Source organism: Python bivittatus, unplaced genomic scaffold, assembly GCF_059951505.1.
Source record: "Python bivittatus isolate LINGU-HERP-01145 unplaced genomic scaffold, Pbiv_v1 ctg000080_np1212, whole genome shotgun sequence".
NCBI classification, from domain to species: domain Eukaryota; kingdom Metazoa; phylum Chordata; class Lepidosauria; order Squamata; family Pythonidae; genus Python; species Python bivittatus.
The window spans coordinates 9,016,136-9,035,215 of record NW_028277035.1 but is presented as its reverse complement, the minus strand read 5'-3'; the positions used below and the strand labels follow the sequence as shown (position 1 = coordinate 9,035,215).

General features: G+C 40.2%; 1 protein-coding gene across 1 annotated transcript; it reads right to left on the bottom strand.

Moving 5' to 3' along the window:
- Positions 1-6,792: 6,792 nt before the first annotated feature.
- LOC103054375 (cytochrome P450 2C4-like) lies at positions 6,793-17,312 on the bottom strand. The gene is made up of 9 exons (XM_088133464.1): positions 17,116-17,312; positions 15,154-15,316; positions 13,750-13,899; positions 12,160-12,320; positions 10,928-11,104; positions 9,970-10,111; positions 8,638-8,825; positions 8,230-8,371; positions 6,793-8,103 (listed from the first exon to the last, which is right to left on the bottom strand). Exons 1-9 carry the CDS (start codon positions 17,287-17,289, stop codon positions 7,901-7,903), a joined length of 1,500 nt encoding a protein of 499 aa, XP_087989590.1. The 5' UTR covers positions 17,290-17,312; the 3' UTR covers positions 6,793-7,900.
- Between the last annotated feature and the right edge of the window lie 1,768 nt (positions 17,313-19,080).

The following is a 19,080-nucleotide window of genomic DNA, read 5'->3' as shown; positions in this document are numbered from 1 at the left end:
TGGCCTGGGGCCCTGATAGCATGGGTGAGCCCATGTCATGGCTAGTTTGTGTGTTTATGAGTCTTCTCAGCTGCTATTTTTATGTCATTTTTGTGCCTTTTAATACCAGTTGTTTTATTGTTTTTTTTTTTATCCTGTCTTAATCGTGAGCTGCCCAGAGTCATGTATATGAGATGGGCAGCCTATACTTTTGCTAAATAAATAAATTTACAAAATAAATTCCAAAAGAGAAGTCACAGTTGATAGTTGACCCACTATCAAAGGCAGCCCAGGCTTGAACTTTGTCTTTCATTCAGGCAAACACAGAGCAGATTTGTAAATGTGATAAGAGAACTGATATCTACAGTACCATTGCTTTGTGCTTCCAATAGGATCTTAACTTTTTCACTCCACTGAATTGAGCTTCCCAGGTATTGGTCTCTTGTTGAGTTTGCCTCCTGCCAGATGATGTTCTTCAAGAGGCATTAGATCCTTCTTCTGAAGAAGCAGAGACAACAATGCTAGATTATTTAAAACTTTCAGAGCTAGCCTATGTAAGGTTTGCCCCATTCGACAGAGAAACTCCCGTGACACGTGTGGTTCACAAAAGAGGTTTACTCATGCGTAACGTAGCGGTTACAAGCAAAGCCAGGACTGGCTTGGTACATTTGCATCACTCGTTATATTCCCCCGTTCCTGCGCTTTTTCGCCCCGCGATCGCATTACCGCTGCGGATTATCAGCCCCCCAATAATCCCCCTTAATTGTCCATGATGGCAGGTTCGACCAGGGTCCATTGTCCTTGATTGGCAGTCCCCTCCGGCGTGGGTTGGTTCCCCCCTGTTACGTGCAAGCCCGAGGGTTCTGAGTTGCGTGGTGATCTTGTTTCGCTGCCTGCGGCCCCGCTCATTGTTGGCTCGTGCCGTTATCACTGTGGAGTTAAAACTTCCGCTGCGGTTTTCCTGTTTGGCTGGGCGCAGGTGGCCCATTAATTAGCGGCGCTTTCAGTTCCTCTTTCCCTCCGCACTGGCGGAGTTCGTGCGGTGCGGCTGCAAGCTTCCCCGAAGCGCCGTGCTGGCCGAACCTGACAGCCTAAACTTGAAATTATTTAGCTTCTTATAGTACTATTTAGCAATTGGGTTAATTTTCTTTTCTTCCTGAAGATACTCTAACAGAGCATCATAGTTTCAAACAACAGCTTGAACAGCAAAATATCTCAGCATCTAGTGTATTTCATTCAATGGCCTGAATACCACTGAATCGTATTCAGAAGCATCAGTGATTTGCTGAAGTTTAACTCCTTTTGATACAGATCTACAGAACTCTGAATAGACAGCTCTCATCAGAGTTTCAATGTCCCTCAGCAATGTGACTTCTTTCCATTTGTCAGAAATCACTAAATCTTGATGAGGTGCTACACAATGTTGCTGGATTAGGTGTAGGGTTTCATGTTGCAACTGTGCTGCTGTGTATTATTTCTGCCTAACATCACAGAGGCCCAATCATAACATAACATTTTTAAATCTAGCTTATTTCATTTATAGCAATTAAAATTGAAACAACATTACATTTATCTAATTGCAAAATATCACCAAATTAGGTTTTGTAATCCAAATCAATGGTAGGCCAATATTTAAAGTAACTTACCAAATGTTTGGTGACAGAAATATCAGTACTTTCATCAGCAGCCCAAATGTACAACATTTCTGATGCAATTTCTTGCATAAAACATTTTGGACGATACTCCTAATAATTCGAAGAAATTCAAACGCATAATTTTTACTTCTCCAGCTTTCTGGTATGCTTACATGTCTTACCATGTGTTCATTAGTATCTGCAACAGAAAGCCCTGAAGCGTTGCTTTTAATGGCAAGTAAGGCACTATCAATCAATATTTTGATTTCACTGGGATTTGAACGCTTGAGTTCAACATTTATTTGTCTCCTAAGCTTTTCCTCAAGATTTTCTAATAACAAGTTCCTCAGTCCAACTCAAAATAGTGGATTTTTGTTTCTGAGTTTCTGTACACTATCAATGTGAATCTTGAGAGATGATATTTTAGGAAGTCCAATTTCCAAATGTTGGCCCCAATTTTTCCCATTGAAACTTCTCCTTGAGCTTTTGCTTCACAACAAATCAGACAACTCAATTTTCTTCATAATAGGAAAAAATTCACACAGTGCAACATGAGTCACACCATATGACTTTGCTATAGTGATATCAACAGTGTCATTCAGGCATATGGATTTAAATGAAGTACCAGTTCTCTTCTGCTTAATTTCTTTACTTATTCTCTGGATATATTCTGAACTTATTTAAAAAATGGGGGGGGGGTATGATGTTTTTTAATTGAACATTTTTAAAAACAGAAAAAGTAAGAGGCTAATTCTTAGATATAGATATAGATGATATAGAGAGAGACAAAGATAGGTGAGATTTCCAATGAATAAGAGAGAGAATTTAAAAATGTCATGAAGGTTATAGTCAGTGATGTACTGGAGCCAGATCACAAGAGCTGATTGTTAAATTTTCAGCAATTTTGTGACCCTGCTGTTAAACTTTTACCAACATGTCCCTGGTTAAAGTCCAGCATTTCCTTGTAGAAAACTAAATACATTTTTTAAAAAAGCTAATAATCTCTAAAACACTGAACAAAGTGCTCACTACTGTGTAGTCATTGTTCTAAAACAATATACATTATTATATATAATAAAAATGGAGAAAAACACAAAGTAACAAAATCAATAAAATATTGTTAAGAAATGCTTAATTTCAATTTCCCTCCTATTATGCTCCAACGGATAACTGCAATCAATCTTTTGTGAAGATTTAAAATTGTTTCTTTCTTTGTTCTTTTTTGAATCTGACATTGGAATGAAAGGAAAAAATTAAAAAGAAGAAAGAAGAGCATTATACAAAAAGCATTTATATAGCTCCCTCTCTTTCATTCCCACCCCCATTGTTGTCTTCTTCTCTGGCTGTATTTGGAACTTATTTAAACTTTAATTATTCTTAACTTAAAAATTGAAGATTTTATAAAGTTAACAACTATCATGGGCCTTGTCTGGCCCGAAACTCAAGAGATACTACTTAAAGCTTTTTTGAAGGGAGACGCTCCTTCGTGGGCAGAAGGCTCAGGGGTGGGACCTGGCGTGTCTCTACTGGAGCAGGTTGGCTGCGACTGCAAGGCCGGGAAAGAACCACCTGCCTGCTGAGGCGGGCAACAGGCCCCGCCCTCAGGACCTTCTCCTCAACTCACACTGTGGTGGCACCAAGCGACCCACACTGCTGCAGTTAAGCCAAAGTGGCAAGCTTGTGGAGGAGTCCCTGTGAAGCCAGAGTTTTATGGAAGCTAAATTTATGATGGTAATGAGGATGAGGGTGAGGATGAGGAAGATGGTGAAGTTGATGAGGATGATGATGGTGGTTGGTTGCACAGTCAGCCAGATGTTTAGACTGGATTTGGCACTTTTAGGCACCTATTGAGTCCTTCCCAAGGACCTGGGATAGGCAGATGCTGTTGTTTGATGTTGTTAAAGGTATTGTCTCAGGATATAAGCTGTTCCAAGTAAAGTTGCCTTTTGCAATTGTCTGATGGTGATTTTGCCAATGCCAAAGATGTTCAAGTGGTGATTCAGATGTTTTGGGATTGCACCCAAGGTGCCTATAAGTATTGGTACTATCTTTGCTTTCTTTTGCCACAGTTGTTCTACATCTATTTGCAGGTAATTATATTTTGTGATTTTCTCTAGTTCTTTCTCTGCTATTCTGCTGTCTCCAAGTGTTGCAATGTCCACTATCCAGACTTTTTTGTCTTTCTTATCAACAATTGTCAAGTCTGGGGTATTGCGTGGCAGTTGCTTATTTGTTTTAATCCTAAGTCCCAGAGCACTTTAGCTTCTTCATTTTCTATCACTTCTCTGTTTTGTGGTCCTACCAGTTCTTGCTTGTAGGCAAATGGTATTTCTTACAGATATTCCAAGGCACCATTGTTGCTACTTTGTCATGCCGTTGTTTGTAGTCAGTCTGTGGGACCTTCTTGCAGCAGCTAACAAGGTGGTCCACTGTTTCTTCAGCTTCTTTGCAGAGGTGGCATTTACTGTTTGTTGCTGTCTTCTCAATTCTGGCTTGAATTCTCAATTTTATGCCCACTTATTGTTATTGTTATTGTCGGTCACATGGTCATCCAGATGTTTAGCCTGGATTTGGCATTTTTATCCACCTATCATGTCTTTCCGAAGGACCTGGGATAGGCAGATGTTGTTGCTGGGATAGGATGATGTTGATGATGATGGTGTAATTTAATGTTGTGTTTGCTTGACTTTTTTATTGTATGCAACATGTTTGAGGAGTAGCACGCACACACACATACCTTAGAGGGAACATACCCTTCCAGGCTGCAACTGAGGCCTCGGCTGGTTGGCCCACCAGATCCTCAGGGAAAAATCCAAGCTCCCTCTGACACCCATCAAGGCCCATCAGGCACCTCAGGCGGGCTGATCTAACAGGCCCTGTCTCCCCATGAGGTGGGGTGACACCAACAAACCAAAGAGCAACCAGAGAATGATTTGACCATGGAAATGGACTGATAACAATGTCCTGCAAATCTAGATAAGGTCGCAACTCCCACAAGGCAAAAACTAGTGTGGGATCCCTGTTATGCATTGGGTCCAATGATTTGGGAGATGTCCATGGTTGCCATGCTGGCCATGAACTCCTTAGTTACCTTGGGCTCAGGGCCACCAGATGAGAAGTTTAAATCCCTGAGAACCAATAGCCTCAGGGTCTCTATTGTCAGCCTAGCCTTGGAATCTAGCAGCTCAAACAGGCATGATGCTGGGCAACAGGAAGTATACCAGCAGCAATCCCAATTGTTCCCCAGAGCCCAAATTTAACCAGAGGGCCTCACATCTACTTTAGTACCAGAGGCTTCCAAACCCTCAATAACGTGCAAATGACAACTGTCAACCACTTCCCCATGCCTAAAGTCTCAGCTGGTACCAAGCCTAAAACCCAGGTAGATAGTTTGCAAGAGAAAAACTTCCCACTCTAGGGCCACCCAGGACTTGGCAATGCGAGCCAGGTATGCTGCCATATTCACAATCAAATGAGGACAGATTTATTACAGACTGACCTGGCACTCAGCAGCACCAGGAGTCCAGGGCCACCAAGGACCTGTCAGCCCTTTAAGGTAGACCGTACTACCCTTATCAAACCACTGTCTAGGCTGCGGCTCTTCCTCCTGTCTCTCAAAGTTATTCTCACTGCGATTACACTTTCTCAAATTACATTTCTGCCCTGGGCTCAGATTTCATTTACCTGACTGTGGCTTTGGTTGTGGTTCTTTCTCCTGTTCCTTGAGTTTATTCCTACTGCCCAGTACAGGATCCTCTAACCTGGCCCTGAGGGAAGACCCTGGGGCTGGACAACGGGATCACTCTCAATCAGCGAGCTTGACATCCCTGAGTGATGCTCCACTCCCAGATCCCACCGTATCTTCCCCTGCCCATCACACTTCCAATGTTCCTGCTCACCCTCTTTTCTCCCCCAGATCCCTCTCATCTTTTGCATCCTCCTCCCAGGCCAGGGCATTCATTTGCCCCCACACCTGCCACAAACAAACCTCCGCTACAGCCACTCACATTATCACACACAGCCACACACAGCCCTCACAGCAAGGCCCCTCCCACTCCTTTATGGCCACACCTGCCCCTGGCATTTGGGAGCCTATGGAGGGGATGTGAAGCTGCTGTGGGACTAAGCCCCAACACACAGCATAGAACCAAGATCCTCCCTCCACCTGGTAAGGGAACAAAATGGAAAAGAAGTGGGCAGCCAGATGATAGTCCCTAAGTCTGGAAGAGGGGAGCCAATGGGTCACTGTCCAGCCCCATGTCCTCAGGACCACTCCACAGGCTCTGAGATGAGCAGCGTAGATCTTCCAATGCCAGAAGTACCTCCCAGAGTAGTAAGGTTAGAACATTATAAATGGAGGGGACAATAATTTTTGATTGATACATTTAAAATTCTGTTTTTAAAGTACTTTTAACTTCTTTCTTCATACTCAAAATTATTTATAGAAAAGTTAGTAAGCCTGTATGAATCAGACCCAATTTTATTTCTTGTCTGTGATATTTATTCTGTACATGCAGAATAAGTTGTTTATTTTTTAGCAACTTGGAAATTCTTTGCAACATAATACCTCTAAATTAGAGGTTTATGAGATTACCTTGTGCACAGAACTTGATATTCTTATTTATGGGCTCTTCTATAACAGATTGTTATAAGTCATGATGTGTTATTTTTATCTACTTTGTCATCAGATATTTTTATCTGACTACAGTAGTCCTCGACTTATGACCATTCATTTAACAACTGTTCAAAGTTACAACAGCACAGGAAAAATTGGCTTTGGACCGGTCCTTGCACTTACGACTGTTGCAGTGTATCTGCAGTCACATGGTGAAAACTTGGGTGCTTGGCAAAGAGCATTATTTATGATGGTTGCAGCTTCCTGGGGTCATATGATCGCCATTTGTGACCTTCCCAGCCAGCTTCTGACAAGCAAAGGCAATGGGGGAATGGATTGTATTCACTCAATGACCACATGATTCGTTTAACAGCTGCAGCGATTCACTTAACGGCTGTAGCAAAAAAGGTCGTAAAATCGAGCACAACTCACTTAACGATCGCAACATTCAGCAATGGAAGTTCTGGTCCTAATCATGGTCGTAAGTCAAGGACTACTGTATTTAGAGTTGAAAAGGGATTGCTTATATTTTTACCTAGTTCAGAGATGCAGGATACAAAAAGGTTATGATTCCATTTTTATTTTTTTTTATAAATGGGTGTCACTCAGCATTCACAAGTTTGACACCTGTTTCCCAGGCAGGAAGTCATATACAACACAGTTTCTCTCAGTATTTAAAGCAACCATTAGATATAAACTAACATGACATAATCTTGTATTTAATTCAAGCATACCAGAGAAAGATCTTCCTTGTTATTTTCAAATTTACGTTATTCCACAACATCAATTTCTCATAGTACTTCTAACTGAGAATCTTGAATGAAATTGAAATCTCCAGTACAAATTACATATTGATAGTGTGCAGAATATAGCTTAGAGAAATATTTCAGAAGTATTGCTAATTGGGCCATAAAATGTCAGCAGAGCAGAGGTAAGAGTAGTATCTTTAGCATCAAAATTAAAATAAATTGTCCTTCACAAAAATTGTATTTGTATTTCACATGAATGTTAAGATTGCCTTTAAATGTAATAGTGTGATGGACTGGAATAGTGGAGGCCAAAATTGGGGAGTGAAGAATGCTCTTTCATCTCCCGAAGCATGGGAAAGAGATAAGAGGATGAGGCTGGCACCTCCCTGAGAAATGCAAGCTATGTTTAATGACAGACCCTGGGAACTGGTTCCAGTCTGGGAAGATTCTTGATAGAGGTTGTAGCTAATAAACCTTGCTGGATTGAATCTGCATGGTCTCCTGGAGTTCCCTGGGATAAACCTGACAAATAGTTATCTGACATGCTTTATTTGAGTATCTATTAATATAGGTTTGGCCAGTCCAGTTCCTAGGCCACAAAAACAGCTGTATTTTGGTTACAACATGGGCCAACAAGGCAGGCAGGCAGGGATGGGAGGAGAGGGCAGGGAAGGGGGAAGGGAACAAGGAAGGAAGGAAGGAGGGAGGGAGGCAGGCAGGCAGGCAGGCAGGCAGGCAGGCAGGCAGGCAGGCAACCACAACCACAACCACAACCACAACCACAACCACAACCACAACCACAGGCAAGGCAAGGCAAGGCAAGGCAAGGCAAGGCAAGGCAAGGCAAGGCAAGGCAAGGATGGCAAAGGAAAGAAAGGCAAAGCTGTCACCCATCAGATCCTCAGCTTCTTTCCTTCTCCTAATCATTGAACACAAGCGTCCAATGAACGTTTAACCGCTCTTATAAGGGGGTATTGATTCTTATTTCTGAAGTCCAAATACAAAGACATTAAATCTGCGTCTTTAGTGTCCCCAACCAGATGGAAGGTGAACTTCTGGAGCAGAGTGCTGAAGAACAGGAAGAGCTCCATCCGAGCCAGGGCCTCCCCCGGACAGGCCCGCTTCCCTGCAATAGCAAAGAAGAAAACAAAGCTTATTTAGGAAGCACACTTGCTGGAATTGTGACTGATAAAAGAATAGCATGGAATAAGTAAGTATGTTACTTTATCCAATGTCTTCCAGAGGACTCTACCTGCTGAGAATGGCATGAAAGCATCTCTTTTCCTGAACTGGCCCTTTTCATCCAAGAAATGATCTGGGTTGAACTTCTCTGGAGTCTCCCAATGGAGAGGATCAAAATGTACAGACGAGAGCATTGGAGTAACAGCCGTGTACTAAAGGGAGACGAAGAAACAGATGACATTAGTTGATACTACTTCATGTAGAGAAGGAATAGCCTCCAGTTCTCACTTGCCTCAAATAAAATAGCTCAGTGGGGAGCACTCTGTAAACATTCTGTAGGCATGGAGGGAAGGGAGAGATATTTGGTTTAACACATATTTATTGAAACTGCCTTGGATATGAAGGATCTCTGGATACATAATAGCCATCTTTTTTTCTATTCCCCAGAATATCTTGACCAATAGTTATAATACCACACCTTGGGAATGTTGTAACCATGGAATTTTGTGTCACAAGTTGTTGCCCGTGGAAAGAACTCAAGGCTCCCTTTCTGATACCGTTGAACCTCATGGATAACGGCATTTGTGAAAGGCATCTTCAACCGGTCCTCCATGCTTGGAGTGTGGTTTGCACCCACCACCTCATCGATCTCCTGTTGCACCTTAGCTGTGAGAAAAAAATATTGAGAAGATATTGACAGCCTTTTTCTTTCTCATGCTGAACACCTGCAGTCAGCTACCACTTCTTTTTCAAAGAACATACAGGGAAGACACTTCTAGACAGGACAATGGCTCCTCCTCCTTCTCCTCCTCCTCCAAAGTTGTTTCCCTGTGGAGAGCATTTCAATTTTTCTGGTCTAATGAGATGGGATTCATATTGTTTATCTGTGTCTCTGTGCCGTACTAGACATGCTGAGAGCCAGCAAACATCAAGCATTTCCATACGGGCTTTCTGAAGAATACAGTCTCCACCCAAAGATGCAGTGAATAGTAGTGAGGAGAAAAACTACTGTACTTAAATTAATTTCTTAAATTGTTATTATAGGTACACATTAATTAATATTCTATGCCAGCAGAAAAGAACGCACTCATTCCCCCCAAAACTTCAAGGTCCATTTCCAAAGAACTAGTGCTTCAAGCTAAAACTGTCAATCAATTTTGGGAGGTTTCATAGATTAAGATTAATTATATTCTGTAACAAACTTTATAATTTTTCATCTATGTCATAATTACTCATTCTTGTACATAACCATTTTGCCATTGCCTGAAGCAGCATGGTTCAAAATGTCAAGGATGATACCTTGAGTTAAAAGGCATGTTCATTTATACTGTTGCAACAGATGATCCTTAATAAAAACTATAATCTCGTAAACTTGCTCATTCATACTAGGATTCCATAAAGCACGTACTAAATTAATGCAGTTGACTGATTTGCCCTATGGCTGTATGCGGAAAAAAGATTGCTGTTGTTACAGCATTCAATCACTTCAGCCTCTTCATGATCTAATGGATATCATTTCATTAGAATTGTCTGTCAGTAGCTGCTTCTTCATGAAATCTCAAGACTTGGTGGGGGATCCATTTGTTCCAAGGGGATGTTAGCTAGACTGGGAAATCTTAAAAAAAAAAAAGCCATTTTGGAAAAAGGCAGTGGCAAAGCACTTCTATAATACTCCCAAGAAAACTGCCTAAATGCAGCTGCAGTGAGCTTACTTTACTCAATAGCATCTTAATATGTTTACTTTCTTTTTTGTAGGATTAATAGTGGAAGCCATAAAAGCCCTGACATGTTTCTTTGGGCATTTCTGTACCTTGAATGTGTGGAAATTTAGCCATCACTAGGAGGCTGTAGAGCAAGGCCAGGCTTGTGGTTATTGTCCCAGCAACAAAAAGTCCAAACACAGCACTCACAAGATCGTCAGGAGTGTAGATAACCTCAGAGGAGTTCTGCTCCTAAAAGGAAAACAGAGGGGGAAAAAGAAGAATAAAAACTGTATTTGGAATTGAGATAAAGCAGTTCATGAAGTTCTTCATACTGTCTCTTTCAACTAAAGGAAACTCAATTCAGCCTTTAACCTGCCTTTAGAATAGATAGAAAAGCTCTTCAATTTTAAGGTATTTCTGGGATCAGCAATTGATGCAAGGGAAGAAACAGCTTGCCTCCCTGGTCTACCCATCAAATGTTTACCGCAAGTAATGGCCAAAATTAAAGAACAGATACTCTGATTTTGACTAAGGTTGTTACTTAGAGCTGGGCTAAAGCAATTCCTAAGGTATGTGCTTGGAAGACAGAATTAAATCTGACCATAGAAACTTGGATGTTACATCTCAGGGACTAATCCTAATAGAAATTGCTTCTACAAGATGATTCCAGGAAATTGTAGTTAATTATCTGCATATCACCTACTGTGTGTGTAAAAGACCTCAAAAGAAATACCTTGTAAAAAGTTAAATTAGCATGGAAAACAAATTTCTATGCATACTCAATTTTTTTCAGAAGGAGAATTCTGTCTTAAAAATAGCAGCCTTCATTTCTAATGTTTGACCTAATTTAGAGAATAGTATAGATACCTTTAGCAACAATTAAGCCTGGAATAGGAATACATGCCAACAAATGGCCATGAGAGGGGAGTCCCAGAGTAAAAAAAGAAGGTGGAGAATAAATAACTTCATCTTTATTCATATGAGATGAACTAGGTTCATCTTAGATGCATATTGGAGAATACTCATGATACTTAGACAATTATGCAGGAATGCTATATAGCCTACCTTCTCCAATCTCATAAGGAAGCAATCAATATAGTCACGGGGGTTCTGAGGATCCAACGTCTTCCTGTGGAACTCCACCTTCTCACGGATATAATCACAGACTTTTTCAGCATCAGCAAAACTCTTCTTGTGTTGCCCAGGAAAGTAATCCATTATTTTTGGAACAGTATTGTACACCTGTCACAGAGCTCATGTTAAACACTATACCTTTTCAGACCATTATGCTGGAGGCTTAATGCTCCAAATATTCAGAGAGTAACTTTTACTGTGATATTGCAAGAAGGCAAGAACTACATGGATTTCAGTAAGCTATCTAGTCTCAAGTAAATACAGCATCCTGGCAATTATAATAGGAATTTATATTTATAGTAAGTTAGTCTCTTTGAAAAACTTTCCCTCAGATCTCTCGTCACTTCAGCTGAGTTCCATTTAGGAGATAATCTGTCAAGTGACTCATTCACTGCTTTCCTAGCCCCCCCCCCCATCCCTCACACTAATGGATAATTGTGTAAATGGTCATAGTCCTTGAAATGGGGAAGAGGGACTCTAGCTATGAGCATAAAGATATGGGAGCTGTTTCAAAAAGCAATGATAAGGAGAGATGCACATGTCCACAATCTGACATGATAATTAGTACTGCTAATACTATTTATAGCTGTGTGTGTAGCATTGCAGTTTTTTTTTAAGATACATAATATAATAATATCGCTTTTTAGTTCAATTGGAATACTGATATTGTCCTTATAACACAAATCTAATGGCATGGGGGTAAAATGGATATGGTTGTCATCTGTTTGAAGCCCTACAGAAACAACAAGGAAGTATGTATGGGTGCCAATGTTAACTTTTCAGTCAAGGGCTGAAAGGTAACAGTGAAACATTAACATTGAGAGTCATCGGCCCCCTCCAGTGAAATTCCATGTTTGGACCTCCCTGGCAAGGTAAGAAGTGAGTGAGTACAAGAAACATGCAGGTCAGGGCCCAAATGAATTATTGCTCTGACGACCAGAGAAGGGAATGGTCCTTGTAAGCCCAGCCAGGAGAGGTGAACTGGGAATTGGTTGGTGTTTGGATGGCTCCGTCTCACTGATGTCCAGATTTGGCTTCCCCTGCCTAGTAGCTCATCACATCTAGTGTTCATATCTCAGACCTGAACATTTGCACACACCTACAAAGCTGCTAGTAAAAGTGGGGCTTCATGACAGGAGAAGCAACAGAGAGAACTACCATACCAGTGCTAGGAAACTTTGAAGCCATCTTATTTGAGACTCCATAATCTGCTGGTTCTCTATGAAGATTTGATCTTCGTAATCAAATCGATTGCCAAAGACGACTGCGCAGATCACATTAGAAACAGCACTGGTAAATCTTCTTCTTGGGTCAAAAGGTTGCCCTGCAAGAAAGGCCACAGAAAGGTATGAGTGGGATGAGAAAATGCGGATATTCCCTTCCAAAAATCTCACCACAAAACTGGAACAAAAAATGTTTCAGATCAAACAGGTTTGAATGAATATTCTTTCCCTCTGTCCTAAGAACTGATTATGAATACTATTTAAAAATCCTATAACCTCTTAAGCAAGATACAAAGGAGTGTTTCCACATTCCACTCTGGAATCCATTAAATCCATTATTGATAATTTTTGACAATAAAATTAACTAAGCAGCAGAGCCTGTATGTAATTTAATGAAATCCCAGCCTATGTTACCACTAGAGTTTCTTCACAGTCTCATTGCTGTCTTCCTCTGTCAAGAATTGTTTCCTCCCTGCTGGGGGCTCCTTCCTCTGCCTCTTTCTGCTCATGGCTGGTTTTTCCACTTTCTCCCTTCCCCTGTTTCACCTCTTTGAATGCTCTGCTTTCCGTTTTAACTGAGCTCTCCTCTCTCTCTGCCCCTCTCTCCTCCTAATCTCTTTTCCCCCCTCTCTCTGTTTCCTCTTTTTATCTATCTCTTTTTTAAAATAACCCCACTTTCTTTTCTTTCCATTTCTTTTCCCTTCTCATTCCAGAGATTTCTCCATTCAGAATGATATTCAAAGGTGCCACCACTCTCTAAATGAAGACTATTTATGGCCGTTTAATTCAAATCCACAGTGCCTTTAAGATCTCCACCCCTCCTGCAAACCACCTATTGTTATCTGCTTCATGCCTATAAGAGCAAATTATTATCCATGTTTTCCTTACTGCCCTTAGATTACCTGTCTCATTCATCCATGAGGTGCTTTGCTGGCTGTTGAATTTGCCTGAAGTGTGATTTAGCATTAGGTTCAAATGATTTTTAAAAAAAAGTTTCTGCTTCTTTTTCCAGTTTTAACTGAGCACTCTGTTCCCTCCATCTCGCTCTCCTTCTCATCCATCCAAAAAACCTGGCTAAACATAACCATAGAGAAAAAAACAGGCTTAGCCTGTTTTTTATGCAATTACCACATTAAATAGCTTCCTAGCACCTACTGTATGTTCTCTTGGTTACTGCATCCACAGTAAGATTTCACTACTTCTGCGCAAACTTGTAATTTTATGAAGCCAAGGGCTGACTCTGGAGAGAAAAGAAGAAGGAACAGCTGGAAAGCTGTTGTATTTCTGTGTGTATTTTTGCCTTTGCTCCTGAGCACCACTGGGGAAAAAAGGAGGGGGCACTCACTTTTCACTGCCTATCCTCCTTTTTCTTTATTTTTTGCACTTAAATGCAGAAGGATTTGCATCTCATTTCAGAATCTAGTTTTCCTGCAACTTCACATAGTACAAAACCCCTTTCCAGCTTCTTTTTTATACACTTCCTGAAATTATTCTTCTGAAGGAGAAGAGCTTTCAGTTTCTCTAGAAGACCTTTTGTGGTAGCCACTTCCTCCGCTAGACAAAGGGCTTCCTCCTGCACCCTTTCAGACATCCTTTTCTTCCCCATCCCAAAATCTCGCAAGGTGGACAGTGTGAACCGTCGCAGCTCCCTCCATTTGTTGTCATCATTGGTGGCCAGACCTGAAACCAAAGACACAGGAAAGAGATCACAATGTCTGTTAGTCAGCTTTTGTGGAGGAGCATGTTTAGATATCAATGATGGTTTCAGGCACTTTCCCCCTTCAGATCTTTGCCTCATTCATAGTTGAAACAGGGCAGTGCATTGCAATAAATTGTGCATCACAATATTTTCCCTCCCCACTCTTACAGTAAACAAGCCTTGATGCTTGAAATGCTAATTAACTGAACTACATAGTTTCCATCTTTCCATTCTTCACTACTGTCATGTTAAGAGAAGAATGAATGAGGCTGTGAAAATCACAAGTTTCTATAGGTATGATATGGATAGGAAGAAATCTCTATACCAGACATGGGCAGAATTCTGTACTGAGATGCAATTTTCAGTAAGCAGAAGAAAATTGGAGTTGCTTCAGTTCTGGTATTTTTGTGCAGAAGAAGTTTCATTGGCAAAAAGAAGGCACTTCCCATTTCTTGCTTACTTGATTACTTGATTATGTGTCATCAAGTTACTGTCAGTTCTTAGCAACCACATAGATTTTCTCCATGATGATCTGTCCCTAACCTAGTCCTCCAGGACTTCCAATGGTACACTCCTCACTATTGTAACTGAGTCCATCCACCTTGTGGATGGCCATCTTCTTCTTCTCCTTCCTTCCACCTTTCCCACCATTACAGCCTTCTCTAGAGAGCTGGGCCTTTGCACAATCTGTCTGAAGTATGGAAATTTGAGATGGGTCATTTGTGCTCTGAGTATAAGCTGTTTTGTTCCAAGATCCATTTGTTTGTGTTTTCCTAGCTATCTATGATATTTCAGGAATCTTCTCCAACACCAATGTTCAAAGGGGTCAATATTCTTTCTATCTTACTTCTTAGTTCTTCAGAGTCCAAACTACTCTTGAAGGTACATGAAATTAATTTTCAACATTAGTCCAGATGACATCAGTCAATAGTGGTTCCTTTGGGAAAGCATTTCTGTGTGTCTTCCTAAAGGATAGTTTAGAGGTGAGTTGTTGTTTTTCCCCCTGCATGTAAGGAACTACCTGAGCAGACTTCAAAAGTGACCAGTGGAAGGGAAATGGTGAAAAAATGTTTTCCTCCCTCTCCAAGAGCCATGACCAAATCAACATCTTTACAAAACCTCATTTCAAGTGAAATCTCCATAACTGTCAATAATATTAATGCCATTCATATAATTTGAAATGAATTATAGAAACTTAAAAACAATAACAAATAAGGAAATGAAAGAGAATCAACCTTTATTTTGGACCATTCGCCTATTTACGGGCATTTGAATTCGCCCACCAAATTCTTCTGCATGATCCAGCAAAGCATCTTTTACCACCTCATATCCACAAAGTACAACCAATGGTTTTGATGTGATCCACACAGTAAATATAGGTCCATACTTCTCAGAAAGCTAAAGGTAGAATTAGATGAAAACCCAGGTAATTAGGTGATAAAGTACTTTTTGGAGAAATTATTCTAAAGCATGCTTGAAAGACTTCTTAAATTTGTCACAGAGAGACCTTCAGCATGTTCAAGCAAAGCTTCAATAACTCTTAATATCCACAGAGTACATCAATATGATTAGGTTCCAGCACATTGCATGTATCTCCTAGTTGATGTGATATGGGCAACAGTATGTTGGCTTTCATGGTTATCTGTGGATTAGAGAACCTAGTTTGCAGAGAGTAGCATGAGCTGCTCAAGGTAAAATTGAGCTTTGGCTGCACTAGTGACATCCTGGCCAAAAAGTACCAAAACTCAGCAGTGCTCTTTTTATCCTTAACAAGAAATGTTATACGTTGCAAAGGTAAAACTAAGCCTGATAATCTAAACTACTCCTTCTTTAGCTTACTAGAAAAACTTATGTGAAATCCACAATTAACCAACATTATGATGGGAAGTGGAGGTCAATATTTATGGGCCCAGCTGAAAACTACCATGAAATATGGAAGATTTAACATGGAATGTAAGAAAAATTATACTTTAGTGAATAGTGATAATCGGGAAAGAAAAAATATTTTTTATTATTATGAAACATTCTGGAAAAAATGTAATTCAGGGAAAAAATATATTCTGTTAAGTGGCATGAATAGAGGGGTGGGAATGAGATAATGAGAATGTTAATTGTTTAATATGTTTCTGCTTAGAAAAAGGCCTGTATGTGGCTTAAGCCTAAATCTATTCATATGTTCACATGGGAAAGGAATGAATATCAGTCTAAAGCAAAATTATTCTAAATATCCATGGTGTAAGATTGAGAGAATCTGTGAAAGACCCAAAGCTGATGAGAGGTTCTCAATGTAGGTCAAGTGATTATTTGGGAGTGTCAAGGATGGGCCTTGGGAAAATGGACACAGAAGCAAAGGGAAGAAGTGAAAAAAATGAGAGTGAAAATAAAACCACTGCAGGAAGAAAAATGCACGTCTCTTATGAAAAATATTAAAATGTAGATCAATTTCCCAACAGAACGAGTGGAAAGTGGACATAAGGGAAGAAGATGTAGGAGTGCTTCAAACAATTTGAAAGGATTATGCTACAGAGTGCCACTGAAGTGTGTGGAATTTTGCTCACAGGCAGTATGATAAAAAAGAAGAGGCTTCAGGTGAAAAAATCATGCATACAAGAGAATAACTGTTCTGTTGGAAGGATGGAAATGGGAGCAAACTGCCTACCATTCCTGAAGATAAACCATCTTTGGTAGGGCTACCATAAATGGGATTCAAACTGGATTACCACTATAGTGCAGCAAAGAGTTAGTGTTGCTCTATGTCTTTTTTGGCATCTAGTGATTATCTGGATTTTTGGAGCCCAGATGAAGTAGCCCTTGTCTTTCATTTTTAGGACATTATTACGTTATGTCTGCATTTCAACAATCTGGAATCAGACAGGATAGCTAGAGGAAGAGGAAGTTTCAATGAATTTGATGCTAATACAAATGATACAAATTTGAGGCCCAGAGATTTATTTTTCTAAAGCTTTTCTTGTTACTACTTATTTTTTAATGAACTTTGTAACCTCCATTGTGTGTTTATCAGGCTGTTACAAGGTGCCTTTAAACTAATATTCCTTCTGAAGATACACAGGAATCCCCAATAAAATTGGATGCTTCTAGAATTAATGAAATTACTAAAATTAGGGAAAGGTACAGAATTCTTTCAAAGTAATCACCTTCTGAAACAGCAAAGAAATACAATAGTTAGCTAATCCTACCTTTTTATAGGATTTTCTAATAGGTAGTACATCTCGCTGCAAGAGGTTCCCCAAAAAAGGCCATGGAGTAGGTCCTGGGGGCAGCTGCCCTTTTTTCTTGTAGATCTGGAAGGATGAGAAAAGGGTGAAAAATATACAGAGAAGCAGCAGAGCTCCTGCCCATGTCAGCTCCATCCTTCTCTGTGTTCTTTTCCTCTTCAAAAATCCCAGAAATTGTTTAAATGAGATAAGACTGAAAGGAGGAGGCCCACTGGAGAACAAATCAAACCTAAGTTCCAGATTTCCCGTAACCTTTGCACGCCTCCTTGTTTACTTTCTGTTCCATTTGTCCTTTCACCTCTATTAGTATAGCAGAGTTACTTATCAAGTTCCATAACTTCTAACTGTGGGCACAAATAAGTTACTGTTTCTGTACTTTTTGGGGAAAAATATGGAGTGCATATAGGTTGGATTCAAAATACAGACATTTTCCTTTCATGTAACTATTCAAGGTGAGGACTGTTTCCAAAGAAAATTGGTGGCCACTAGCAGCATAGGAAATTTTCTGGAAGACTTTGGAAAAAAAAATTATAAAAATACTTGATTTTGACTATGGCATTTAGGATTTAAAGTTCATCATTTTAAATCTCATAATTGGGAAGGAAATAAATAATTTCAGAATGAATGGAAATGGGAAATTCAAACATCTCTGGAGTAAATGTCCAAAAAGGATTTACATGTATGGGGTGAGGAGACTCACTTGTGGATTCCAAGGAGTCTGTGGGCCACACAGCCCCCTTTGCAAGGCTAACCAGGTCTTGCAGCTTGAAGGGTAAAGATTTTTAATACAATCTATTTTTCTTTTTTCTTATTTAAGTTTATCTGTGACCTTGGAATTTTTCAAACTGGGGTTAAATCCTTTAAATAATAGTCCATTCTAAACACTCCCTCTTCTTTGCTGACTCTATGGCAGAATGTGAAAGAGCAATTAATTAACTTTTGCTGATTGAACCCTGTGGAACTTAAGTTTTTTTCTTTCACCAACTTGTTATGCCTCTGAATTCAATACTATGAGCATGACTAGATACAAAGTGCTTTAAACCATTGTGGAATCAAAACACAGGACACAAAGGCAAAATAATCAAGGCATCACTGCAGTGTTTATTAGGCAGTACATACTGGAGGGGAACCCCACCAAAGGTTAGTGGGAGATGCTCCCCTGTAGGCAAAATGGATGCCCTGATATTTATACAGTTCTACAAGAAGGGAAGGGAAAAGAGCACATACGTATACATATTCATATGATGATGCAGGCATATTTTAAGGAGCAATACTTCTCTAGTTACTTTCTGTCCCTGTTCTTGGCCACTATCTACAAGGACAGGACAACTGCTATCTCTAAGGTAAGTAATAGTGTTAGAGGGGAAGAAACACATTGTTCAAGATGCCAACTGCCTGGACGAAGACATCCTCCCTTATGTTGCTATTGGGGATGTTTGTGATAAGGGGTTACAATCAGCCTAGTTTATGTCAGCTTCAAGGGTGCTGCACATTCCTTTATGTTTCAATTTTATTAAGGCAATCCCATTCATCTAAGGCTGCTAAAAACTTGCTTCTTTCACCCAAAGATATATTTTCCTCATTTTCCTCACACCATGACTTCCAGGAGGGTTACACAGATTACTTCTGGACTTTCGTCCAGAACCACTGGAATCCCATCTGGACTGCTGTATACTGGGCTGTCCTTGAAGAACACGTGGATGCTGCAGGTGGTCTCAAATGCAGCTGCATGAGTACTTATGGATGTACCATCTTCTGACGCTCCTACTTTGCAAGCTCTACTGTTCACCAGTGGGTTTCCAGAGGCAATTCAAGGTGCTAGCTGTCATCCCAAAGGGCTCAGCACTACCTTCTCCTAATTGTCTCTGCCTGTCCTATATGATCAGTTTAAGAAGCAAATACTCCACCATCCATTGACTAAAGACG